Below are 27,286 nucleotides of genomic sequence, written 5' to 3'. Positions count from 1 at the left end.
AATGTCTCAAATATCCTCTCTCCTTGCTTTAACTTTCCCAACCATAGATTGCTTGCTATAACACCTGTCTCAGAAGGGCAATGTAAGAGTCAATTGAATGATTATGTTCATTTATTATTATCTGGCTATTTACAATGTCCTAATGAATTACTGTTATTAATATCATTAATAATACAAGCGGACCCAGGAAGGGAAATGAGGGGAAAAGTGTTTGGAGGAGGGACTGACTCTCTGAGCTAGATCTTGAAGAACCAAGATGGTTCGACACCTTAGAATGAAGTTAATGTACAAAGGTATCTTATATGTTCCTGGGCCCAGCTAGTCCACAGTGCTGGGCCTTAGGGCAGACCAATATAGGAAAGGGTCAGGGGTAGAAGCAGGAGTTATCCGCTGAGAAGCATGACCAGTAGGCCTGGCTTAAACGGCATCGACAAGGGCTCTGACGTTTGTGGTTACATTGAAGTGTAGGACTGGGCACAGCAGCAGTTTCTGTGCAGTAGAACCATTTTCCTCAATATCAGTCTCTTTGGAGAAGACTTGGGCTTTGGAATCTTTAGTATATTCTGGGGACAAGCTGTGTTCTTGGTTCTAGATTTCATATTCCCCCCGCCCTTGGTTTTTCGAGATGGGGTTTCTCTGTAGCTTTGGAGCCTGTCCTGGAACTAGCTCTTGTAGACCAGGCTGGCCTTGAACTCACAGAATGCTGGGATTAAAGGCATACACCACCACCCCCGGCATTTTTTTTTTTTTGGTATTTCGAGACAGGGTTTCTCTGTGGCTTTGGAGCCTGTCCTGGAACTAGCTCTGTAGACCAGGCTGGTCTCGAACTCACAGAGATCCGCCTGCCTCTGCCTCCCGAGTGCTGGGATTAAAGGCATGCGCCACCATCGCCTGGCTCACCCTGGCATTTTTTGAAACCAGAGGAGCACGCGCTGGACATCTCCTGCAGAGCCTGGTGGGATTGTCATTGTCATCATCATCATATTATTATTTGTTACTGTTACTATTATTATCTGTGACAGGTCTCACTTTGTAGCGTAGGATAGGCTGGGAGTTATTACTAAAGCTAATAATGGCGGACTCCTGCCTCAGTCCTTTAGATGCTGGAATTCTAATGAAACGGTCTGTGTCTCAAATATCCCAATCTTGTATTGCAAGATGACACACCCTTCCCAGAGTCCACTACTAGCCCTCATTACCATAAAGCCATGGATTGGGATGTAGCTAGGTCCTGAGAGTGGAGCCTGTATGATGAGATTAGTGGGTTGGTAGTGTATGCAAACACAGAAGTGGGGCCTCACCAGATACCACACATCTGTCAGCACCTGGATTTTAGGCTTCTCAACCTTCAGAACGAAGAGAAATAAGCACAGTTCCCTAAACTGTGCTGTTTTTATGAGAGCAGCTCAAATTTACTAGGACAGATCTATTCTCTCCCACTGAAGAAAGCGTAGACGTAGCCATGGTCCAACATGCTGTGGTGTCGGCAACACAGGTTCCTCCTCACCAACCCGAGGATGCATCTCCGTAGTGTGGCCTCTGAATCCTGCCACACACCTGACATTTCAGGTAGCAGAAGGAAGGGGTGGGGACGAAGAGAGACATTTCTCAGAAAAGGTTGACATCTATCATCTGTATATGTACATGTATGTATGTATGTATATATGTATGTGTTTATCTACTGATCTTGTGTGTGCGTGCATACGTAGATGCTATTGCACACGTGTGGAGATCAGAGGACAGCTAGCTGGAGTCAGTTCTTCTTCCTGGGAACAGAACTCAAGACCTCTTCCCTCAGGCTTGGCAGTCGATGTCTTCACCTGTTGAACCACCTACAGAGCTCTACAGGTTCTTCAATCATACGACCATCGTTTACTCTAAGGAAGCAAGGGGATATGATGAATACTCAGATGTATGCTTTTGGGGAGCGTGTGGTCAACCACCTGGTTACAATTTGGGCTAATACTGAAAGAAGTTAGGTCCCCGGGGAGTGGCTGTCATTTTCCTTGGCGGTGTTGCCTCTGGTAAATCGCCCATATCCCAGGAAGTAAGCCATTCACGCTCATGCAAGCAACCATAGTAAGCTTTAGTGGGTCCAAGACAATTAAAGGCAGCAAAGTAGGAGGGGCTTGTTGGGAAAGGAAGAGTTTCTATGGTGAGGTGTGGGGTGAGAGAGGGGAGATACATGTATGAAATTGTCAAAGAGCAAAAGTTTAAAAGGCAGGAAAAGTGTATCGTGGTAGAATATCGTGTGTTATCCTTGAGGATGCATAAGTGAGGCCAGAAGGTAAGGTCACTTCCTTATGAGCCGACGAGGCTTCCCTTGGGGGGAGGGTGATTATGTGTGGTGACCCTGAGAGTATAGGAGGGGACAGCTGTGAAATATTCGTCCAGGGGAGGCCAGTGGGAGGCGAGCTGTGTCTCTGGGCCTCTTCCTGGAGTTCTGGGCGATAGTGGACAGTGTTTCTGATGCACACATAGCACAGGGTGGACAGGAAGTCTTCCCACAGGGTGTCCTAGGCTAAGGAGCCCTTCTCTGTGAGGATGGTCTAGAGCTGCCCAGACCCCGTCAGCCTTCGGCACTGCTCTCCCATAGCTGTTGCAAGCTCGGTTTTGTTCTTCTCTCAGGATCCTCGCCCTCCTGTAACATCTCCCCTCAATCTCTGGCTCTACACACTCCCCTCTGCCCTCTGAGTTCAGTTCAGAGGTTACCCTCCTGACCCCGCCCAGCTCTCCAGCCGGGGAAGGGGGTGGCTCTTCTCTCTGCCTCCTTTTATTGTCTGGTGACTCCCAACCCTGGTCTGGGACTTTCCTGAAACAGACCATTCATGAGGTTCAGGCCTCAGTCTCCTAGCACCCGGCACCACACTTGTTTATATCTTTGGATGGATTGTGACCCCATTGCTTTCCATGCACAGAAACAATCCCAGAGAGGCAAAAGAAGCAGTCCAGATCACACAGCTGGTTAGAGAGTCAAGGCCAGGCCCTGGAATCCGACTCCTGCTGACTTTCACCACCTCGCGGGCATGGGACATTTGGGGAAAGTTTCTTAATTCATCTTGCATCTTATCCATCTTGGCATCTTATCCCCTAGAGGGCCTCTAGGAGAGCGGTGGTGGGAGGATGAGTCTTGGCGGTCTTGTCTTGGAGTTACCAGGCAACAGGGAGAAGAGATAGACCATCCAGAGATGTATTCTGCTGACCCAGTCCTCAAAAAACATGAGAACAAAACACTGCAAACTCAAGCTGGCAGTTGGGCCAGCAGGGTGCTGAGTCTACTTGGACGAAATGCACCAAACAGATTCACCGCCTCTTTCCTCTGGAGAGGAATTGTTTTCTGGTTCATCTGGATTTAAAGAAGAAAAAAAAAAATTAAGACAGTCTCTGTGTAGCCCTGGCTGTTCTGGAACTCACTCTGTAGACCAGGCTGTCCTTGAAGTCACGGGGATCCACCTGCCTCTGCCTCCCAAGTGCGGGTCTAAAAACGTGCACCACCACCACCTGGCTAAACAATATCTAAAGTTAAAAAAACACGACTGATTTTATCAGGCTCTAGAGCATTAACGGAAGCTCCAGGGATGTCTTCTTCGGCTCTGCCTCACCACTCCTGGGTCCTGGGTCCTGGGGATGGTTTATAGCACAGACAACTGGGGTGCATGATTCTCCCTCAGCTGCTTCCCATCTTCACTCTGGGCTTGCAGGGCTTCTGTGACAAAGTAGTTAAGGCTGGGTGGCTTAAACAACAGCTGGCAATTTTCTGACTTTCCTGGAGTCTTGAAGCCCTCAAACAAGGCCTCTTTGTGTGGCTCACAGTTGGCCAGCTTCATGGCCCAGGTGTGTAGAGATAAGGCACCGTGAATTCAAAGGAAGCGACCCTCGACAGCCCAGGGAAACAGCGCACAGACTTACAGAGACTGTGTTCTAGCTCGCCCATGCCAGACTTCCCTTCATCAGCAATAACTCCAAGACACAAGTTTATTTTATGTTCTGTCATAGAGGAATAAAAACTGACAATTGGACTACTAATTGCTACATTTTATTCTGACTTTACTGATGCTCGCATTTGAAAAAAAATGTATTGGGTTGGGTCTTGGCAGCAAGGTCCACTGGAGAGGGAGCAGGTTGGGTTATCTGGCTGGGGCCTAGGATTCAGCTGCTATTCCATATCAGGTTGAGCAGAGGAGGAGACTGGTAAAGGGTCAAGCTTACTAAGGACAATCACCGGCAGAACTATCCACATCCGTGGCCGGAAAAAGACATCAAAAACCACTGCTGATGCCCCACCTGAGTTTTAGTGGGCCCTGTGAAATGAACCTATGGCTTGTTTGGGTTCTTGTTTCAAAGCTATTACTCACTGACCAAGGGGTTGAAAAGAGAGAGGCTTCCAAGTATGAAGAGGGCTTTGTACGCACACGTGGGAGGAGGGAGTGGGTGGGTGTGGGTGTGTGTGTGTGTGTGTGTGTGTGTGTGTGTGTTCCCGGAGCCTGGCCTCTGCTCCTCCTTCGCTGGCTGTGGACTAGGCCATTTCTCATGCATTGAGCGGTGGAATTTATTTACCCATTCAGTAAATGTGAACTGAGGGCCTCCCACAGCTGGGGGCAGTGTGCTGGGGTGCAGGGATAGCGGCGCCTCTGTTTCAAGAAAGCTCTGCCCTTTTTGGGGCGAAGGCGGCCACACGCCTGGCAGCATTTCCTCCTCTCGTTCTAGCGTCACTGAAGTAGAAAAAAAGGTTTGTTTTTCTTTTTTCTTTTGAGGTCTGGCCGTGTGGCACAGACTGGCCTCGACTCACCATCTTCCTCTCTCAGCCTCCTGGCTGCAGGCATTTTCATTTGTATTTGCGGCACACAGTCACTGAGAAACGGAACAAGTGCCGCTGGCTCGGGTGTGAGCCGAGCCGGGTCCAGACTTCCTCTCCTTGACTTCAAGCCAGCTCTCTGTCTTAAGTGGCCTGTCACAAGTTTGCTTTCAACATAATTTTTTTTTTTAATTTTGTGCCCAAAAATAGCCAACGAATATCACATTCTAGTCATCCCCAGTAGGTTCACCTCTGTCATCAGTCAAATAAGATGAACCTGTTCTGCTGGTGGGAGGCAGTCAGGGAGCTTTGCGTGACTACGCTGGCTTCCTGTTAAGGAGGCAGGGGGCACTGGGTTCCAGAAGGCTGAGCCACACCCTCACAAAAGCCTCCTGACTATACTTATGGGAGGGTTCAGGTGTGACCCACCCCCTGTCACCTCCATTTTGCCTGGCCGCTTCTCCTCCCTTAGTAGCACTTAGTGCAGTTCGGCGTTTCACCCTGGGAAATACGGCGGCGTAAAATGCAGTCATACGATGGCTCCATCAGCCTTGCCGCATCTTGGTTACAGGTATGAGCCACAGGATGGAAGGGCGGCTGAGAACACAAGAGGCCAGTCCTCCTGCCTGACAGAGACCCAACGTGGATTGTCTGGGCTCTGCTGGCATGCTTCCATGGGCAAGCAGGTGATCTTCCCTTCCAGCTCTGGCTAGAAAAAGACTTTTCACTGGAAGAGCAGGCTCGTAATGTTGCAGTTTGCTGAGGAAGCTTTCGGGCTCAGGTCATTTGGAACACGAGGGGAAAAGCCTGGATCCGAGTCCTGGCACTCGCAAGCCTGTTCTGTCCTTGGCCTCAGTTGACTGGACATAACCTTCAAGTGCGTCAGATCAATTTCCAGGACGATTTTTGCCCCAACCTGGCCACTTAAATTAAATGCTATTTAATTAAATTTAATCCCAGCTAGGAGCATATTATGTGAGGAGCACCCTACTTACAGGCAAGCCATTTCACCTCCGTGTACCTCAGTTTCCTCATCTGTGAAGTAAAGCCCTTTTGGTGCAGCTTCTCTTGGGAAAGAGAAGTCAAGTCCTTTGTGACCGTGAAGTGATTTATCCACCCAGGGGATTTATCCACCCAAGCTTGCTGTCCTGTCTGTGAGGGCCATGCTACCTGCAGCCACCAAAGCACTGGCCACCATATCTGTTTACCCGCGGCTCTGTCTCAGCCTTCCCAAGGATGGATGTGTAGACTTTATACTCACGGAGCCCATCTCTGGGACTGGCATATTGTTTAACAGAGCTTTCAAATGTCAGAGTTTGGTTGGGAGAATATAATACACAGAATGATTTATAAATAATAGAAAAAAAATTTTTTTTTGTGCCAAGGATAGAATCTAGGGCTTTATGCGTACTTCATGTGTACTTGAGACAGTCCATGAGTGGTAAAAATTGGTTTCTCAGTTTTGGAGGCTGCTAAGTCCAAGAACAAGGTACAAGTTCATTAAATACCTGTTGAGAAACTACGAATTATTACGTCAGCTTTCCATGGTGGTAAGAAATATATCTGCTGTAAGTTCTTATGAAGAGAGATTATGATAGATGTTTTGTAGTCAGGAAGATAGCCTAGCGGTAGGGTGTTTGCCTAGCAAGTGCGAAGCCCTGGTTCAACCCTCAATAATAAAGTTTCTTTAGACTGGATGTGGTGGTACAGTTGTATAATCCTGGCACACAGGAATCTAAGGCAGGGGGATTGTCACTTGGAGGCAAGCTGAGGCTTTTATTGAATTTGAGGTCAACATGGGCTACATAGCAAGTTCTTGTCTCAAAGTTTCCTTTTCTGTGGGGCCTGTGGTGAGGGTACTGTATCAAGGGAGGAGTACAAGTTAGGAAGGAAGAGAAGATGGGGTGGTGGTTCCCAGAGGTTCTCAGAGAGTGGCACTATTAGGACGCATAGCCTTGTTGGAGGAAGGCAGTGGGCTTTGAGGTTTCAGATGCTCAAGCCAGGCCTAGTGGCTGTCTCTTCCTGCTGGCTGCAGATCTAGTTGTAGAACTCTTGGCTCCCTCTCCGGCACCGTGTATGCCTGCATGCTGCCATGTTGCGCCATGATGATAATGGACTAAACCTTTAAACTGTAAGCCAACCCCAATTAATGTGTTCCTTTTAAGAGCTGCCATGGTCATGATGTCTCTTCACAGCAATAGAATCTCTAAGATGACAGACAGACAGACAGACAGACAAATAGAGGGAGATAGACCCACAGTTATTTTCAGTGAGCTAAGGACCTCCCACCACTCATGTCTTAAAGCCTCCATCCTGGGAAGCTAGCTTTTAATTCATGCACCTTTGGGGAATTCATCATCCAAGGTATAGCTAGCTGCTCATTCCCTGCTCATACACGGCCATGTTTTCCTGTGCTCTCAGGGTAGGAAGGGCAAGAGCGTCCTCTACAGTCCCCCCTTATAAGGCAGAGCGTGTGTGTGTGTGTGGGGGGGGGGACTCACATAACAGGGAGACGGGTTTGGAGTACTCTAGGCTACCAGCTAACCCGAAAATGGTAGCCTCTAGCCCTGGGCACTGGGGGCGGGGCCAAGGTCAGATAGGCAAGGTTCAGACTCACTGCCCGTGAGACTGGCAGACAGCACCACTTTCAGAGCTGCTTGGTCACCTTGGTTCAGGTGGGACCCGGGAGCTATGGGTGCGCAGTGAACCCCTGGGCTCCACTGACCAGCCTTCTCAGGGTGACTCTGTCACCAGGCTACCTCCGCTGCTCGGCCATGCTTCACTGACCCAGAGGTTCTGAAGGAGACTGAGGGCACCCAGCTGTCTGGGCAGATGGAGCTGTTAAAAGTCCGATTCTTGGGACCTGGCAACCAGCCTGGTCTCTCCCTTGGATAGGTCTGTTGTCAAGGTTTTTTGTTTCGCTCTGGGAAATGATTACAGGGTCTCATGTCCCTGCCAACCACTGCCACCAGCCCCGAGCCCCTGGACGCCCAGGCAGACACAGATGGTCAGTGTGGACTGCAGTCCAGGGAGGGAGGGGTGGCGCTCCGGCCACGAGCTGACCTTGGCTAACACCCCCTTCACAGAGCCTGTTGGGAATAATTCATGAAAAGGAAGCTGGCACTGGGTAAATTCTAATAAATGCCGCGATTCAGGCCACACAGTGCCTAATAAAACACTGTGGAAATGGCCGAATCTGGGCCGCACCGAGGGTGTCCGGTGACAGAATGGTACCTCGGAGGCAGCCGCTGCTGGCCTTCACTGGGGGCAGGCCTCACGCAGTGGTCATCCAGGTGCCTCAGAGTTCCCATGGGCACCTTTCCTGACCGTGTGCTGCACGTAAGGGAACAGAGAGCCGACAGGGCTGCCGCCTCAGCAGCGGTAGAGCTCAGCTGGCCGCGGGTGAGCTCCCTCTGGGAGTGAGGGGCTCAGAGCAGCCCACCCCTGCTTCTGCCCCACTCCCACATCCTTGGCGATGACTCCGCCCACTGCTCCGGGCTCCTCCTCTCTCACCTTCGCTGGGCAGCTGGCTGACCTCACCTGTGAGCCTGTCCCCATCACTCCCCCAGGCAGCGGCCATGTGGGAAGTCCACCTACCCTCAGCACTCTCCTGCCGACCCTCAGTGCACGCCTGTCAATTCCATCAAGGGCTAACCCACTTTCTGCCACCCATAAGGCTACGCCACATTCCCGCGGCAGGTGCGCAACTGTTTCCAGGCTGGTTAGCTAACTGCCTACACCCCTGTCCCCGTAACTACTGAGAGACAGCAGCATCGGCTGAGCTGTGTTCCAGGACCAGCTGGAGTCCCTACCAACTCTTTCAAGGTACTTGGGGCATGGGTGTTAACCCAGTGAGGAAACAAATCAGAGGAACTCAGTCAGGGCCAGGGATCTAACAGTAAGCAGTGGAGCTAGTTCCAGCCGGCTCCCCCCTTTGGAAGCAGACACAAAGTAACTGTCATGTATGGTTTATTCTCACATTCGTTATTTGTGTGCTCCTCACAACAGTCCTGTGAGGTAGGTAGGGTTATGTGTTACTCTACACCCATTTCGCAGATGAAGAAATGGAGGTGGCTCAGTGAGGCGAGTGACCTGCAGAGTCACGTAGTGTGTTAGTGGCTTCACAGGCTCTGCCCTTGCTCTAAGGTCAAGCTGTTGAATTAGGAAGCACCAAACAGATGAAGAAAAAAAGGGGGGGGGCAGTGTTGATTTTGGAGGGTTTTTTTCCCCCTTGACTTATTTGACCATGATCACAGCTTCTGTTGTCTGGATTGTGTTCTCTGAAGAACTTTCTAGTACCACTGATAGAGTGACTCCACAGCCACAGGGAGACTCCTGGCTCCCGCCAGCTTTGCTGAAGGCAGGGAAAGGCCTTTGTTGCCTCAGAACCAGGTTTTGTCTATTACTATGAAAATGCCTCATGCACAAGGTGTAACCATGGAAACTGCTCTGTTCACCCCTGGACCCTGTTCCTGGCTTCCCCGGCTGTGTCTGGTGTGTGTCTCCAGCGGGGAAGATTCCGGTACTCGAAACTATAGTCACTGCAGGGATGACTCACAATGTGCGGCTCCTGTTGGGGATAGCAGTCTGGCCTTTCTAGTCCTTCATGTGTCCCCGGGGGGCCCACAGGTAGTTATGAAAGGGAAGGCTGCTTTCTTAGGAGGCGTGGTAGGGGCTGGACGCTCACTCCAGGGCACTCTGGTGGTACAGAGCTGTACTCCTGCCGAACACCGTGTTCCCAAACCCCAGATCTCCCCAGTCAGCGGTCTTCTTCCAGCCAGATATGATCAGGAGCATGCTGAGCCATGGCTGGCGGGGAAGGCTGATGAACTGGGGGCCATGAATGAGGATAGAAAGGCGCTAATTTTGCTAATGACAAATTGCAAAGGGAGGCTGAGTTCTGAGTAATGGTACCGTCAACGTGTCTAAAATCAAGCACGTACGTCTGTGTGAAGAGGAAGACCTAGCGGGACAGACTGTCAACACTGAAAGATAACCAGCAGGGCTCAACCTTGGTAGTGACCTTTCTGTCTGTCACCAGGGGTGTGCAAGCTGGCAAAGGTGATCCCTTGCAGGTACTCAAGGAGAGGCACTCGTCCCCAAATGTACTGGGGTGTCCTAGAGAAGGGGAAGAACTAAAAGCTACTGGATTATTTTCCAACCCTGAGAGTTCATCATATATTGGTTTAAACTGTTGAGTGACGCTTCCAATTCACGGGAAAAGGGCTAGGAAAGTCAAGCCACAGGCAGGATCGTGACGGGTCTTTCATCATCCTGGCTCCAAAACTATCACATCTTTGCAGGGAAAGCAACCAGTTTCTGAAGCCAAGAACCCTTCATTCAGCCTCTTTGGGAGGGCCGTTCCCTCCTGCTGAAGCTTAGGCCACAGCACAGCTCAGCTTTCTCCCTGAGTGGAATCACAAAGGGTTCTGGGAACATACCGCATTCCGCACCACCCACACACGGGCAAAGGTGTCCTGGTACCTGGACGCACCCCCCAGGGCAAAGAGCAGGTGTGACGGGAGTCGCTGCACGGTTAAGTCCTAGGAAACGCAAAGGAGCCTCTGGTTCCCACCCTCCCCCTCGGCAGCCAGGGCTCTCTCTGGAGACGGGGAAGCGAGGCACTGACTGGGGTATGAGAACCCATGAGCCCACTGCTCCTCCTTTGTCCCAGCCAGAGGGTTCTGTGGGCGCCTCCTGTGTGCGTCAGCTGACTTCTCACTTGTAAACTACCCACCGCCAGATCAACATAGCAAGAAGAGGTGGTTTCCTTTGGAGGACACGTGGATTCCCGAAGGTGGACTTCATCGTGCGGGATCGAGCTCTGCTATGCAATTAATACAGATTAGTGTAGGTCCCCGCCTCGCGCCTGGTGAGACCCTCCTCAAAGCCAGGCTGGCTCCTCCCCCGTGTGGCGGGGGTCTTTCTACCTGTACCGTATCAACCGGATGATCTTATTGTTCATGAAGTCCAGAGCGTGCGGATGGGAAGAGTCGATGCAGAATCCATCGCTCAGGGCGATCTTCAGCACCTCCTCCACGAAGACCTGGAAGCTGTTGATCTGCTTGTTGGCGGGCACCACCCACAGCCTTTTGAGGTTCTGCTTGGTGTACTCTTCCTCTGGGAGGCCTTCCACATTGGCCACCCAGTCCAGAGTGAGGTGGTTGGGGTCCTGCAAGTGGCTGGTGATGGAGGAGAGGTTGCCGTTGGAACAGTAGAAGAGCTTGGAGCCCAGGAGCTTGAGGAAGAGGCAGGAGGTGCTGAAGATGTTGGCGTTGAACACCTCCATGCTGGAGGACGACAGGCTGTAGATCTGCGGCGCCTCCCGCACGGTGAAGTGGACCGTCTGCACGCGCTGCTTCAGGGTGATGTTGAGCATGGCGTTCTTCTCGGCCTTGGAGAGCTCCACCTCCTTCTCCTGCAGGGCCTCGATCAGGGGCTGGACCTGGTAGAAGTCAGCTTCCCTGCGGAGCAGGCCCATCTCCTGGAAGTCCTCCGGCAGGTCCAGGTGGGAGGTCCGCAGGAAGTTGAGGATATAGCGGAAGACTTTGCCATCTCGGTCAATGAAACAGTTGCCCTGGCTGTCCTTCTTGGTGGGTATCTTCCCGCTGAACATGGCGCCCAGCATGGAGTCAGGGAAGCTGGTCAATGTGGCCAGGGAGGTTGTGTAGAGCTTCCCCCCGACATTCAGTGTGATGGGGTCAGACATGGTAGGAGGCCAGGTGCCTGGAAACAGTTCTGGGTGTGTAAAATGAGAAATTCTAAATTAGTAAATTAAAATAAAAATTAAATTATGATCTAAGCATATCTGCATAGTCACACTCCTTAACTCCTAATTACAGGTCAAGCCTCGCTGAGGGTGAAATGTATTAATGCCTGATGAATGGTTGATAACTGCTGCATATTAGACTCACAAGGGAAGAAAAACGCACACATGTGCACGCACACACACACACTCAGGCAGACACACATAACAATTTTTGGAAAAGCCTCCTTAGTGATTTCAAAAGCTCAGTAAGGCTGGAGAGCCACTGGTCTGTGGACGAAAGGAACACAGGCCTGGGCTAAGAGCTCCCTGAATTCTTTTATGAGTATTAATTTGCATACGTAACAGGCCTATCATCTTTGGACAAAGACGGTGCCATCACCCATCCCTGTGGACAAGGACATCTGGGCCAGGATTTAAACTCAAGGTCCTTTTCTTTGTGAAAGAAAAATGGGCTGACGAGGGAGGGGGATTAGATTGGGGGAGGGGGAGGGAAAGGGGAGGCGGCGGTGGGGAAGAGACAGAAATCTTTAATAAATAAATTAGTTAATAAAAAAAGAGAAAAATGTGTAAATGATTCAAGATCATTCTGTGCGGCCCTTAACAGATGCTTTGTGCCGGGCTCAGTATTCTCACCGCATCAGCGCTGATCTGAAATGAACTATTTTCCTCTTCCAATTCACAAATAATCGTGACTGGTGCCATCTCCACCTATCTGCAGAGCTACCCTGGATCACTGGCGTCCACATGACGGTCCTTTTTGGACCCCTCCCCCACACCAAGCCACTCGGTCCTCAAGCTGAAGCTGACTGCAGAGGGGTGCTGCTCCTGAAGGCGGTCTCCCCACTCCTTAAAAACACCCTTGGTTGGAGATGGCTCAGCAGAGAGAGCTCACTGCTCTTGCCGAGGACCGGGGATCAATTCTCAGCACCCACATGGCTGCTAACAATTACCTGTAACTCCCGTTCCAGAGGTTCTGACGCCCTCCTCTGGCCCCTGAGGGCACTGCATGCATGTGGTGCACGGACGTACATGGCAGGCAGAATATTCATACATACATACCAAATAAAAATAAGTAAAATGTTTTTGAAAGACGATAAAAACACCCCCACTGCCTCCCAGCCTCCAGCATCTAGAGCACTGGCCTCCTTTAACTGTAAGTCCTGAATCTTTGTAAGGTTCTTGAGAGAACGAGCTACACCCACTCGGCTTCTACAGGAAACGTAGAATGGATTCAGCAGTGCCACCCGGACAGTGGAGGTGGGGACACCGAGAGAAATAAGCCTCAGTATTGCCCTACAGAAGAACCTATGCTGGTGGGAGTGTGGGGGAGGGCAGACCACAGGCAGTGAAGTGTGCTGAACAGACAGATTCGTGAGGAACTGGCAGAGACGAATCCGGGCACGAGAAAGATCCTGTAAGCATACAGGTCCATGGGGGTGGGGTCAGCGGAGGCAGCAGCCTTCTCTGTGTGGCGTGTATCTACACTGGGACCCCCTTTCTCTCCAGGGACGGGGCCAGGGTGGACAGAGATGCCCAGCTGCTTTGCCCATCAGTCCAGTGGGGGCATTTTGATACTGCAGACAAGCATTGGCCATCTGGAGTGTCTGAAGAGGAACCAGCCCACAGTGAAATTACAAAACTCTGGGCAGAAATATGGAGCAGATGGTCTGTGAGACACTAGGGAGATCCAACAGGGCTGGGTGGTAAGCGGCCATGAAGGAAGGGGTGGTCAGCTTTGTCAGCAGCTGGGAAGGGTGCTTGGGGCACACAGCCGAGTCGGGCAGGGGTGCGCCTCCACAGTAGGCTTGCTTTATGTCTCTATATGTATGTTTGCTTGTGGCCACACTATGCTTTTATGTCTATCTGTGTATGTGTATTTGCTTCCACAGTAGGGTTGTCTCATTTCTCTGTATGTGTGTGTGTTTTAAGATCTGTAAAACTTTTAACTCCAGGTTACAATGGCTCTGGAAAGATACAAACACATGGGTAACCTCCATTTTGACCTCACTGCCATCTTGGGTAAGAGTACCCACATGTGCTATTAGTCTTGGATTTATTAAAATATTCCTTTTAATCGTCTTACATTTACTAGCATTGGTAAGCTGTAACTAACTGGGTAAAATACATGTCTAAATTTAGCTTATATGTCTAGTTTAAATATAACAGGTAATGGTGCCCAATCCTCAAGTGCCTTTACAGATCTGAGAGTATGGCATTTAACAAAAAAGCTTCTACCACAGAGACACGACAGCTCCCGCAGCACCCTATAGCTCCTCCAAGAAGATGTGTAGTTGCAAAAGACCTTCTGCCTTGAGGCCTGCCTTTGGGTATGGCAAAGCCACCCACAAAGCAAAAAGCGGCCTTCCACCCTTCAGCTTCCTGGATGCTACACCTGGGGGATCTGATTGTCTCATCCTACCAAGGCAGGTAGACTAAATCCTCCCCCACCACCATAGGAAAATCTTCAGGCCTCTTATACTCAGCAGCTAACAGCAAGCACTGCCTCTAAGGCTGGTGTTCTCCAAGGACTAAGGAGAGACTTGGGACTGCCTGTGTAGCTAAAAAAGCTGTCTCATTTCTGCTCATTTATCCCTCCCAGATCTGCTAATGGCATTTGATGACTTCAGGTACTGGTAGCTCATTATCTCATTTGTTAAGTTTCCTGTTAAATACAGACAGGTGTGCCTCTTTAAAAGGCTTCGGAGTCCAGGACTAACAGGTGTATCTTTAAAAATTCCCTTTAGTGTTCCTGTAAGAGAATGTCTTACAGATACCTACAGGTTCAAAAAAAAAAAAAAAAGTTTCGCTGCTTTATCAGGAAATCTGGTCTGGTAAAAACTAACAGTCTCCAGAGCGTGTTTTAACCCCACCCATTTTACAGGTCACTCCTGCTGTCTGGACCAAGACCAACTTTCAAAGGGCCCTCCAGACAACGCCAAAACCTGCACCAGCTCCTGGGACTTCACCACTGGTACCTACCAACTAAAATCTGGTCTTATCTGCTCTTGTGCCTCAGCTATTCACTCGAGCCTCTCCTCTTCCACCAGGGCACTTCTCTGTCCCATTCTTTCTGGCAGTTAATGACTTCCCATGGCTAGCCCCATTCACAGGGCCAATAATAACAGTATTTTTTCTCCTAGCCACCTGCTTTTGTGTCTCCTTCAAGGAGCAGCTGCCTGAGCTCTCTAGGATGACAGCAAACTTCTTCTCTGAAACCTCTTGAGTGAGCCCCTAGCAGTTCAAATGACCTTAGCACCTCTGTCTTCCATGTTCCTACAAGCGTGGCCCTTAAGCAGTGCTTAAAGCAGACCACTGTTCATAATCCAAAGCACCGAAGTCCAAATTCATCCAAACAAGCACATGGTCAGGCATATCACGGCACGACCTGACTCCTGCTCGCAACTTCTGTCTCAGGGTGTCCACTGCTGTGCAGAGACACCGTGACCATAGCAACTCTTACAAGGAAAACACTTCAGAGGTTCAGTCCATTATCATCTGGGGGAGTGTGGCAGCATGCAGGCAGGCATAGTGCTGGAGAACTAGCCAAGTGTCCTACATCTTGCAACAGGAAGTCAAACTGACAGTCACACTGAGGGAAGCTCTAGCAAAAGAGATCTCAAAGCCTGTTCCCACAGTGACACACCTCCTCCAACAAGGCCACACCTCCTAACAGTGCCTTGGGAGCAATTTTCTTTCAAACCACCAGACCCTCCATCTTTTCTACTGTCAGCTTTTTTTTTTTTTTTAAAGATTTATTTATTTCTTATGTATACAACATTCTGCCTCCATGTATGCCCTCACGCCAGAAGAGGGCACCAGATCTCTACAGATGGCTGTGAGCCACCTTGTGGTTGCCGGGAATTGAACTCAGAACCTCTGGAAGAGCAGCCAGCGCTCTTAACCTCTGAGCCACCTCTCCAGCCCCTGCTGTCAGCTTTTAAGGCCTAAACTAGGAGCCAGTGCGTCTATAAGGCTCTGCCCAAGTTTCCCATGTTCAGAGCTCTCCTCTCATTGCACGTGGTGGTTGATACTTTTAATTCTAGCACTCAGGGAGGCAGAGGCAGGAGGGTCTCTGTGAGTGCAAGGCCAGTCTGGTAGAGTAAGGTCCAGGCCACACAGGGTGACATAGTGAGCTCCTGTCTGAACAAACAAACCAACTCTGTTCTGGGGGCTACAATCCCACTCGGGAGGCGGAGGCAGGCGGATCTCTTTGAGTTCGAGGCCAGCCTGGTCTACAGCGGGAGTGGCAGGACAGGCTCCAGAGCTACTGAGAAACCCTGTGAATCTGGACGTAAAGCTCTCGGCTCCAGGGCCAGGCCTGTCTGTGTGCACACCATACTCCTTGCTATGATGATGAATGAACACTCCAAAACCGTGAGCAAGCCCCCAGTTAAACGCTTTCTTTGAGAGGTGTTGCAGCCAGACAGTGGTGGCACACACCATTAATCCCAGCACTAGGAGGCAGACACAGGTGGACCTCTGTGAGTTCAAGGCCAGCCTGGTCTAAGGGGTGAGTTCTAGGATGACAGCCAGGGCTACACAGAGAAACCCTGTCTTGAAAAATCAAAAATAAATAAATAGTGTTGCCTTGGTCATGGCTCCCCTTCATAGCAGTAGAACAGGGACTAAGGTGGGGGTAAGGTGAAGGTCAGTGAGTTCAGAAGGCCCTGAGTTCAGAAAGTGGTACTTTTTTTCTCTTTTGGATTTTATTTATTTATTTTATGCATAAGAGTGTTCTATCTGCACATACACCTTTACTCCAGAAGAGGGTATAGGATCCCAGATCCCACTGAAGATGGTCATGAATCACCATGCAGCTGCTGGGGATCGAACTCAGGACCTCTGGAAGAGCAGCTAGTGCTCTTAACCACTGAGCCACCTCTCCAGCCCAGAAAGTGGTGCTTAAGGGTTGAGTCATACAGCTCAGGAGCATCTCCCAAATACGTGCAGTGTTTCCAAGCCTAACACTACAGACAGAGGAACTGGTAATGAGAGCCATAAGCAGCAGAGGCATTAGCAGCCTCAAAAGGTCTGAAACCTCTTGAAGCATCTTGTTCAAACACCACTCGGCGACCTGCTTGGCAAGCCAGCGGCTGCTGCCTGTTGCTGGGCCTCACTTAACACTTGGCAACTCTTTACCCATTTTAATTAATTTCTTCCACGTTTGGTGGTGGAGTCAGGCAAGCATTCTGTCACTGAGCTCCATCCTCAGCATTCATATATTTTTAATTTTTTTTTCTGTTTTGTTTTTGAAGACAGGGTTTCTCTATACAGCCCTGGCTGTCTTGGAACTCATTCTGTAGACCAGGCTAGGCTGGCCGTTAACTCACAGAGATCTGCTTGCCTTTGCCTCCCGAGTGCTGGGATTAAAGGCTTGCGCCACCACTGCCTGGCTCACATTTTTGTACTGTGGGAGATAAAACCCCAGACCTTGGGAATGCAAGAGTCTCTACTCCCTGCTACATCCTCAGCCCTACTTTAATATGGAGTCTGTGGTGTTAAGTGATTCCCTCCAAGCCTTTACAAGCACACCTTAAGGGGGGTCTAGGACACACCACCCTTAACACGACATGACCAGAATACGCCGTGTCCCCTTAGACATATGGACTGTTTAGTTATTTTGAGAAAGTGCAGGCGTCGGAGCAGCTCTGGACAGATGTAGTTGTAGAAGGGGGGGGGGGGCTGCAAGTGCACAGGAAACTCATTAGGACCGAGAAGGGAGCCACTCGGAGACGGCTGTGGTCACCTGAGACTTCCATCTGTATAAGAAGCGAACCCATATTCATTACGCATTTCCTCCCCCCACTCTCCCATAATTCCCTACCACTGTCCGAAGTTCAAGCTCTTCCTCCTTTCTCTAGTCCAGGATGCTGTATAAACTTAATCACAAATTCTTGGAGCCTCATCTCTGTGGACTCACAAAGGTGCACACGCTGACCAAAATGGGGTTCCTCCTGTTTGTCTGCTTTAGCCGTCCTGGGCATCTAATGCCCATTTTTCTTTCCTACAATACTCTCGTCCCCTCCAGTTTGTACACAAGGGAAACTGAGGCTCAGAGAGGGTAGGTCATATCTAGTCAGTGGAGGAGCTGAGATCTGAATCCGATCCTGAACCTCACACTTCTCAGTTTCCTCTATCACAGGATGAATGTATTCCCCGGTACGCAATGAAAGCAGAGATGCCCACGTCCTCACGCTCTGTATACACCACTGACGCCTGAAGACAGGGGACAAAGTCCCAGGATGACGAACAGCGCCTGCACATTGCAGGTCCACTGAGCCTTTCCCCAGCAACCCAGGTCTTTCAAGGCCAGATTCGAAAGGTAAGCGAAGCAAACTCAATCAGGAAATAGAAGTTCCAAGCAACGGCCCTGTGTGTGAATGAACAGTTCTCTTATGAAAGTTTGCCCAATCACTTAAAACACTGGAAAAACACAAAACAACAACAACAAAAGAAAATAAAAACAAAAACCCCAGCCTCACTCCCTCTCTGGGCCAATCACAGGCATCAAACCAGGAGATGGTAGCACCCGTGACCCTTAAGGCACAGGTCGGGCCAGTGGGCCGGGGTGCCCCACCTGGCCCTGTGGGAAGGGGCAATTTCAGTCCAGGGCCCGAAAACCATCACCTGCAACCTTGAACTAAGATCCCTAAGATAGAAACAAAGGAAAGTACTGGTTGTGGGTGTATCAGATATAGTGGCCTCTTTAAGATCAGAAAGACTAATTACCTCCACTTTACAAAGGGGAAACCGAGGCTCAGGAGATTAGGTAACCTGCCCAAAGCAGTGGCCGGCTGTGTGTGGAGGCTACTCCGTCAGCAGGGTGTGCACTCCTCAGCCTTTGCCCCGTAGGTGTTTCCACATCGGCCACCTCAACTTGACTGAACTATGACAGGCTCAGAGCCATGGGAGGCGTTGTCCTGAAGGTTAGGTCACTAAAACGGCACAGTGGCAGCACGGTTATCATCCTGGTTGTGAAGGCAGCTACTTAAGACCACATACCGAGAGGCTGAGAGGAGGCTGGGCCAGATTTCCAAAGGAGGGCTCCTGAGCCTGTGCCCTGGCCAATACCAGAAGCCACAGTATTTTATTAAGGACCAGAAACAGAATTTGAATAAGACTTGCAATGCTTCTGAGAGGAAAACCAAGGACATGCATGAACTGATTGATTGTGGTGCTAGAGCTCAAACTAGGACCCTATCGATGCTAGCCAACGCTGTACCAGTGAGATACTGAGCTCAAAACAGAAGATATTAAGGCTGTCCTCAAATGACAGAAAGGGCTGGAGATGTGATCAGTAGGACCAACTACTGTGACAACCAGAAGCCTACAGATAACAATCCCTCTCCTTCTGCTTAACTCATTCATTCATTCTAGAGCCTAGAAATGATATGTAATCCATGCACACTTGCACGGGTCTTTCTAGATATCCCAAACAATCATTCATTCATTCTAGAGCCTAGAAATGATATGTAATCCATGCACACCTGCACAGGTCTTTCTGGACATCTCCGACAAGAGGAACCACGGGCTTCCTGGAGAAATGGATGGCTCGTGGATTTTTTAAGGGAAATTTCCAGGTAAGCCCGGAACTTTCTTTGCCAGATAACAAAGAACAAAGACTAATAAGTTCATGTCAGAAGAATACGGGAGCTGGTCGCAAGGACAGGTTTAGGATAATCTGAGTATCAAAAATAAAAACAGCGATAGATTTCAGCACACTGGATTTTTTCAATGGGTCCATAATCTCACTGTGGAAAGAGAAAAACGGGTGAGGGGAAACAGGGAGCGAGAAAGAAGGTGCACCAGGCAGGTGGGCGGGCCTGGTCCAGACTTCGTTCCTTTTCCTGTGGCTGTGATAAACTATCCTGACTGAAAGAATCCAAAGGAGGAGCTGATTCTAGGACACAGCCCAGCGGTGTGTGTGTGTGTGTGTCAAGGGCAGCACGAGGTTGCAGCCCAACATGTGACCACACTGAGGAGGCACAGCACGTGGTCACACTGCACCCGGTCAAGAGACAGGGCAATGAGAGCCCACAGTGGCCCAGTCCCTTCCTCCACTGTATAGTAAGGGAAAGGTCCCACCCACCGTTAAGATGGCTCTTATGGCTGGATGTCGTGGCAGATGTTTTTAATCCCAGCACTCGGGAGGTGGAGGCAGGTGATCTCTGAGTTCGAGACCAGCCTGGTCTAAAAGTGACCAGTACGGCTAAGGCTACATAGTGAGACCTTGTCTTGAAGGAACTGAAAAGCTGAGTCTTGCGGTAGTTGGAGTGAGAATGTCCGCAGTAGGCTCGGATGTTTGAATACTTGGCCTCCAGTTGGTGGTGGTGTCTGGGTAGGTTTAGGAGGTCTGACCTGGCTGGTGGAATAATAAGTCACTGGGGGCGGGCTTTGAGGTTATAGGGGTCATGCACCATTCTCTGCTTCCGACTTGCAGTTCAAGATGTGAGTTCTCAGCTGTTCCTACTGCCAAGATGGACTCTTAGTCCTCTGGACAGACTCAAACAAACTCTTAAATTGCCTTGGTCACAACAAAAATAATCCAGATAACCTCCCATGGCATGACCAGAGGCCCACCTCCAAGGTGACTGTAGATTCTATCTGGTGCACAATTACCACTCAAGGCCAGCCTGGTCTATAGGAGACCCTGTCTCAACCTACTCTTCCACCCCAAATGAGCACCAATACAGAAGGAATGGAAGAAAAACACCGTTTTGCAGCCTTCAGCGGTACAGTTCAGGCGAAGGTCATCACTGGGCGTGGATGGAAGGAACGTGGTGTGGGGCAGAGGTTCTCAACTGTCCTCCTGCAGTGACCCTTCAATACCGCTCCTCATGTTGTGGTGACCTGGCCAATAAAGTATCTTCATTGCTACATCATAACTATAATTTTGCTACTGTTATGAACCGTAATGTGAATATGTGTTTCCTGGTGGTCTTAGGCGACCCCATGAAATGGTCATTCAGCCCCCAAAGGGGTCAAGACCCACAGTTGAGATTCGCTGGTCTAGAGAACTGTGTTACAGAAATTTTCCCCGTTGCCATGGAGACATCATACGGTCATGGTATTAACTGCTAACCAAATGCCTCATAGAGGCCCCTGATATCGGCTTTCCAGAGTGATGGAATCAGAAGCACACATTACCAAAAAGGCGGAAACAAAAATAGCCGGGTCCCAATCACTAATGGACTAATCAAGTATACATAAAAGGAAAGACGGCTCTTCTCAGATTATTTATTTGCTCAGAGAGATGCTAACAAACTTGGTATGTGGGCTGGGTAGGACCGCATCTGATGGCTAAAGGCAACAACTCAAGATTTTCGGTGAAGGGAAATCTGGAAAAAATGTAGTGTCAACCGCCAATTTGGTAACTGTTATGTAGCAGAATGCCACTATTATGTGACGGGTGCATATCGGAGAATTTAAGAAAAAGTTGTTTTTTTTTTTTTTCCTCTCTAGACAAGGTCTCACTATGTATCCCAGGCTAGCCTAGAAGCAATCTTTCTGCTCAGCGTCCCAAATGCTGGGATCACAGGCATGTGCCACCATGCCTGGCTAAGATATTCATCCTCTTCTTCCCTCTCAGTTCACTCTTCCCATTTCCGTCCCCTTTCGTGTGTCAGGCTTTCACAGAGCTGCCCTGCGTGCAGTCTGGAGCTCTGGGGCTCAAGCGATCCTCATGCCCCCAACTCCTGAGCGGCCCAGACTATAGGAACAAGCTGTCCCACCTGGCTTTTGTAGTTAAAAGTAGCTGGGAGACGTGTGTGTCTGCGGAGAAGCAAATGTGGCCAAGCATGAGCAGGTGAGTGCAGGCTGTTCTTGGAACTTGTCATGGTCTGGCATTTGGAGGCTAGGATAGTGAGCGAGGTCCAGAGCCGGGGGAGTCGCTGAGAGGGAGATGTCCCATGGGAACAGCCTGATGTCTTCCACACTGCGATCCAGGCTTTGAGATGTGGCCGCCTGGGAATGTTTCTGCCACTTCCTCCTGAGCCTAGAATCTGCTGCTGTTACGTGGCAAGAGTGCATTGGGTGTAGGCGGTAAGAACCAGTGGGGCTTTTAGGGGTCGAGGACAGTGTATGGTTTTTTGACGGAGTCAAGTTTGCTGTGGGTTCTGCTGTGTCCTAGCTGTGTAGCCAGTGGCCAGTTCCCAGGGAAGACTGTGATCATGAAACCCGGAACAGGAATAATAAGTGTTACAGCTGACTCAGCATTTCCAACTGCTCATCTCTACGAATCTCATAGGCTAATCAGACTCTCTCTCTCCTTCTCTCAGGACAGGGTTTCTCTATGTAGCCCCAAGCATCCTGGAACTCAAGAGATCCACCTGCCTCTGCCTCCCGAATGCTGGGATTAAGGCGTGCGCCACCTTGGCCCGGATAAACAGATGCTCTCGGTGCTCTGCTTTATAGACCATAGCAGGCCATCTCCTTCCTCTGTAACTTGGCTTTTGCCATCCCCTATGCCAGGAATTCAAAGAGAAAAATCCCACTTCGCTGCCCGGCCTCGCATGTGGAATTCCTGTCTTCCTCGTCTTTGGCTCCTAGCACCTTCCCTCCGCGCATTATTAGCACAGCTAACCTAAGTAGATGGGTGCCTGGCCTCTTCTGTGGGCTGGGAAGCCCCTCTCTACGCCCAGAAACAGGCTGGGCAGGGACTGGTAGCAGAGTACACTTTTTTTTCTTACTTTGTTTAGTTTGAACCATTTCCACCTTCCCTGACAGACTTATTTACCAACAGGAATATTTATTTCCCTGTCTTGGAGACAAATATTTTTAAAACACTTCATTTTAAAATACTTGAATTTTCTGTTTGGAATCAAAGTCCTAGGACAAGGTCTCTCTGACTGCTGGGCTGTCAGGCAACGAAGACTGCCATTGTGGAGGGGAGTGGGCAGGGCACTGGGCACATTTCAAAGATGACAGCGTTCCAAGTGTCTACCGGTCAACCAGCAGCTTCCCCACCTAACCCGGTTAGATCACCAGCTTATGGACTTTGGCTGAGAGTCGGGCAGACTTCACCTTCACCCTGCACACCCAACAGCTGTATCCAACCTGTAAGAGGCCATAGGACCAACTTAGCAAGAGAGGACAGGTACCTTCTAGACTCAGTTCACACAAGGGACCCTGGACTTTGTGACCATCAGCGCAGCAGGGGAGGGGGGAGTAGGCTGGAAGGAAAAAGCACCCAGCCAGATGCGATTTCCCTGCTTGTACAGAAATGCTTTGTTAAAGATGGTGCAGACTCCCAACACCATGCAGAACTTTCCTTAGCCATATTGGCTCGCTCTCCTGCTTTGTAACCACCTCCTTTCTCTTCCCGTGGTCTTTCCACGCCTCGCATCAGTGATAATGAGAAACAAAGGGCTTTCAAATCCCTCCAGCCTGAAGACACTGTAGGAGGGTTGCCTTCTAGCTCGGTGCGTGGAGGAGCTGAGGGAACTCGTCCCGGAGCACAACTTTGGCAGGGTAGATCAGGTTTATTTCTTCCCTACACTACCCCAGACCCAACCTGTTTCCCCGGCCTGCAGAAAAAAGCAGGGTCGTTGAAGGCGTTTGCGGCGAGTAACTTGTCACCCGTGTTCCTCAAATGGAAACGGATGAGGCGAAGCCTTTGCGGGATGCGAGAGTCGACTGAGTTTTGTGTGTGACGCACTAAGCACCGAGGATGGGCTCTTTATTTCTTAGTCACATGAAATGAACGGTGCTGTGTCCATCCACGGGTCCACAGTTCAACCACACGCCCTGGGGTGGCCAGAGCTGGGAGGGGGTCCCTGTCATCCCTGTGGTTCGCCCTGCGCCCCTTCACCTGACCATGCACCCTACTCCTGGGCGCTGCAACCCGACCCTTCGACCCTTCGGGGATCAGACAGACAAGACGCCCCTGCTCATCTGCAGACCCCGCCCCTCTCCCCACCCACCCAAAGCTCCTCCCACAGAGCGCCCATCCCCAGCCCCGTCCCCCACCCCCAGCTCCGTCCACCCCACCACCCCAAACGCGCCCCTCCCCCGCGGCCAAGGGCGGGGCCACCCCACTTCACTGATGAGACCATCGAGGCGGCAACAGATGATATTTCACGGCGGGACAGGTGCCCTGCGGGCCCCACTACGCGTCTGCTGGGTCCCGAGCTCCCCCTCACCCTCGGCGCACCGCACCCACCTCCAGCCCTCGCTCCGCAGCCTCCCCTCCAGCCAGCGCAGCTTCGCCAGGGGGCGGACCGGGCGGGGGCAGGGGCGGGGTATCCCGGGCCGCGCGCTGGCCGCCGGGACTTGTAGTCCCTCTGATGGAGCCTCGCGACGCAGCGCGCCCCCGCCCGGACTCCACCTCCCAGGAGGCAACGCAGGGAGCCGGCTCGCGACTGGCCCGCCCCACCCACCCTCGGGCCGGCTGGCCTTAAAGGGGACGCGGCCCGAGTGGCCGCCCGCGGGGGTAGCCCCCGCTCTGGCTCCGCCCCGTTTCCCGCACCTCGCCCCTCCCCCCTCCGCTCCGTCCCGCAGCCCAGCCACCGCGCAGAAGAGTTTCACTGTCCGGGTCCATCTGGGGTTATGCGGAGCGGGGTGGGTGGAGTTGAACATCACGGTGGCGGCAGCATCCCTGAGGTCTGGGACCCCCCTGGAGGGGAGCGGAGGACCCGCCCTGACCTCGCCTGGCCCAGCCTAGTCCAGCCTGGCCCGAGCGCCCCGCCCAGGAGTGGGTTCTGAGGTAAGGCCTGCTGAAGTCCAGGAGGTAAGGGGGCCCTGGGTGTGAGTGCTGGTGGTAGGGGTGGGGGGCAGACAGTGTCTGCACCCTGATGTTTCCAGGGCCCCATACTTACCTACAGGGTTCTGAGAGCAGGAGAATGGGAGGTGGGAGGTCTAGGTTCTTCTGGGCCTTGCTGTGTGACCTTGGGCTAGCACTGCCCCTCTCTGAGCCCTAACCATCTTCATCTACTGAGTATAGAGGTGGGCCAGCTCCTGCCCCCTTCAGTACTGAGAGCACACACGCCTAGTACCACGAAGCCTGGCAATCTTTTTGCGGAGAAACCCCAATCCCAGTCCAGGCTGGGCAGGGGTGCGGTGGCAGAAGGAAGGGGGAGGAGGGGACCCCAGCGAGAGTACAAACCAAGGATCCGGAGAGGCTGCCTCGTCGTCTTAGCTTCACGGAATATGGATCCCTTGACAATCCTTGCAGATTGGACAACCGAAGCGTAAACTCGTGTTCCCCCCTCCCAGAAAGTCTGGATTGGGAGCGGGGGCTGGGTTAGTCAGGGGTAGTTCTGGAGGCAGGGGTTGAGTGTGGCCAGTCCCAGAGGTGGAACAATGCTCCTGTCGTCTTCCGTCTTCTCTCTCATCCCTCTTCAGCAATAGGGCACTTGCTTTTCCCCAGCAAAACCCTTGCTCGGGGCCAGACAAGGCCTCCTAGGAGGAAGGGTGCCCTCAGGGATGCCTTGGTCAGGCACTAAGTTAAAAAGTGGACATTCTGCAGCTCAGAGACCCCAGGGTGCCCCCAGGAAGCCCTGGCACCCATGGAAGGAAGTCAGGGTGTGGGGTGTGAATGTGAGGGGCGGAGGGAAGGTGAATCCCCCCCCCCCATCCCTAGCACAGGGCAGGGACCTGCTGACCCTCCCTCCCCCTTTGGAGGTCTTCTGGGAACAGCTGTCCTAGGGGCTAACCAGGAACAGGGTTTTTAATTCTGCTTCTCTGCCTTGCTTGTGTGGACCATTTCTGGAGTGGCTAAGGGCTCTTTCAGTGGGGAGTCTCACAGATGCTCAAGGGCTGTGGACCAGGACCAGAACCAGGCCCAGGCAGGGGAGGGGGCAGGAACTGCACTCAAGGTTAAGCCTGTCTCTGGAAGCGGCTTTCCTGGTCGCATCCTTGGATTTTATCTCGTGTTGCTTTCGTGTGCGTCTCTCATCAATAGCTAGGCACACCTTCACGGCCACCTCTGTCCATCCTGGGCGCCGTGTACAGAACAGTATTGGATCTACTTCCTAAAGCATCAGGCCCTAGCCAGGTGGATGAGAGAGCGTGCCGAGAGGAGTCAGACTGCAGAGAGTGAAGAAGCCAAGGCGGCCTTGGAGCCAGACCTCTGAGACTCGCTCTGTGGAGGGACAGGGAATGGCCTGCAAACTGGGCATTGCGGGATGAGTCAGAACCGGCCAGGAGAGAAGAGGCGAGCCCTTTCCAATAGAGAGGACACCAGGAAAACAAAACAACAAACACAAACCCTTCTCAAATTCCCATCTACGCCCTGTATCAGTGTTGTGTCTCCCAGACAGCCCCAGCGCCTGGCTTTCGAGTGTGGGTTTCGTCGGAAGGGGCTAGTGGCCTTGAGGTTTTGTGTAGCCAGGCAAGAAGGAACTTTTCAGAAATGAGATTCATCTGACGGCATTGCTGGGAGAGTTGGGCCCAGAGAGAGGCTGAGGAGGTGATGAAGGCTGAGCTGATCACTAGGGGTCTCTGTCTCTGGTCTCTTTCTCCCTCCCTCTCCACAGCCCCCCAGGTGGTGATAGAGAGGAACCAGGTCCGCCCAAGCGGAAGCAGGGAACTGTCGGCACACTGCCGAAAGGCCAGGGGTTGTCCATGGAAAGGCCAGGGCCTCTGGGAGGGGTGTTGCTTCTCCCAGGCGGCCTGGAACACACGGACAGAATGTGCCTGGGCACCCAGGTTGGAAGGCTGGCAGGGTGAGGACACAGCTCAGGGCCTGGGCAAGGGCATCAGCCCTGGCTGGAAAAGGCCAAGGATTAAGTGGCCAAGCATCTTCCATTTGGGTCTCAGAGGCTGAGAGGTGAAGGAGTTGCTTCCTCCATAACCAAGACCACCATGGCGGCTGTGTCTGGCTAAATTAAAAACTGCGACCCTCCGGGACTTGTGCCTTCAGTGGAGGATGGATCAGATGAGGAGTGAGGTTTAGAAAACTCCTGTCCTGGTCCAGGCAAGGGGAACAGAGGAACTGATGTCGGGGGAGCATGGAAAGAGATGAACTGAGGGAATTCCTAGAGGCAGCAGGCAGTGCGTGTTCCCTCCACGACAGAGGGCCAGTGAGAGACTCACGACTGCCCAGGCCACCATCTTTTCTTTTCTTCTTTTTTTACACTGACCTAACCCTAATGGGAGTGGCAGACGCAGAACAGCTCCCATTTTCCAGAGAGAAAGCTGAGGTGCTGGTTCTGAGGGGAAGCCTCTGCCCCGTCCCTGATGCAGGCTCTAGCAAGGGAGGAAGGGCTGCTGCACTTGGTGTGGGACTGGCTGCACTCAGAGCTTGTGTGGACACACCATCCCTGCTGGGTAACAGCTCTTTCCGGGGGCCGGGGAACGCCAGCTGATTCTGTGCCCTGGAAACGTGTCTCCCCCTGCTCCCTATGCCTGCCCTTCTTCTCTGGTCTGCGACCGGGAGTCAGATAAAGTCAAAACCTCCGAAGCTCTTTTGCATGAATGCATCCAGGATATCACGGAGTGGGTTTACTGGTAACCATGGTGACAGCTGACCCAACTGCTTGCGTAGGAGTTGGAGCAGGTAGCAGGGGTGGTGCTTTGTGGAGAGGCCAAAGACTGAGGAAGGCTGGCTCCGGAGATTGGAACTTCGGGTGGTACTGGAGGACGGGGCTTCCAGCTGCCAAGTGCGGCCCACCCGAGGTAGTGTCAGGTAAACTGGCAGGGAACTGTGGGTGTTTGATTATTTGGTTTCTGTGGTTTAATCTAAGGCCATTTATCCCCATTTTTAAAATGAGAAAAGAATATTA

General features: G+C 51.6%; 2 protein-coding genes and 1 long non-coding RNA gene across 8 annotated transcripts in view; 2 read left to right on the top strand and 1 right to left on the bottom strand.

The window, feature by feature from the left end:
- Positions 1-8,758: 8,758 nt before the first annotated feature.
- Kctd21 (potassium channel tetramerization domain containing 21) lies at positions 8,759-23,777 on the bottom strand. 2 transcript variants are annotated; one of them, XM_050154554.1, is made up of 2 exons: positions 23,725-23,777; positions 8,759-11,533 (listed from the first exon to the last, which is right to left on the bottom strand). In XM_050154554.1, the coding sequence occupies exon 2, from the start codon at positions 11,502-11,504 to the stop codon at positions 10,722-10,724; it is 783 nt and encodes a 260-aa protein (XP_050010511.1). In that variant the 5' UTR covers positions 11,505-11,533; positions 23,725-23,777; the 3' UTR covers positions 8,759-10,721. The 2 variants fall into 2 exon arrangements, with proteins under 2 accessions (XP_050010511.1, XP_050010512.1); XM_050154555.1 differs by lacking the exon at positions 23,725-23,777 and adding an exon at positions 18,294-18,451.
- Positions 12,065-19,358, top strand: LOC126508988 (uncharacterized). 2 transcript variants are annotated; one of them, XR_007594018.1, is made up of 4 exons: positions 12,065-13,267; positions 14,446-14,535; positions 17,707-17,886; positions 19,060-19,358. It is a non-coding gene; the product is annotated as an uncharacterized lncRNA (long non-coding RNA). The 2 variants fall into 2 exon arrangements; XR_007594017.1 differs by having other exon boundaries at positions 12,065-14,535.
- A 190-nt stretch (positions 23,778-23,967) lies between the features above and the next one.
- The window catches only part of Usp35 (ubiquitin specific peptidase 35), a 23,159-nt gene continuing 19,840 nt past the window's right edge, over positions 23,968-27,286 (top strand). For 2 of the 4 annotated variants that reach the window (XM_050154392.1, XM_050154397.1), the window contains exon 1: positions 23,968-24,267. The gene's annotated coding sequence lies outside the window, so the exon portion shown is untranslated. The other 2 variants (XM_050154396.1, XM_050154395.1) reach the window with 2 other exon arrangements.

Source organism: Alexandromys fortis, unplaced genomic scaffold, assembly GCF_014885135.2.
Source record: "Alexandromys fortis isolate MF-2015 unplaced genomic scaffold, M_Fortis_MF-2015_v1.1 scaffold_77, whole genome shotgun sequence".
Taxonomy (NCBI): Eukaryota; Metazoa; Chordata; class Mammalia; order Rodentia; family Cricetidae; genus Alexandromys; species Alexandromys fortis.
This window is presented reverse-complemented; position numbering and strand designations above follow the sequence as displayed.

Excerpts from the sequence above, each read along its gene's own strand:
- Kctd21 (XM_050154554.1), bottom strand. The coding sequence starts at position 11,504 with ATGTCTGACCCCATCACACTGAATGTCGGGGGGAAGCTCTACACAACC.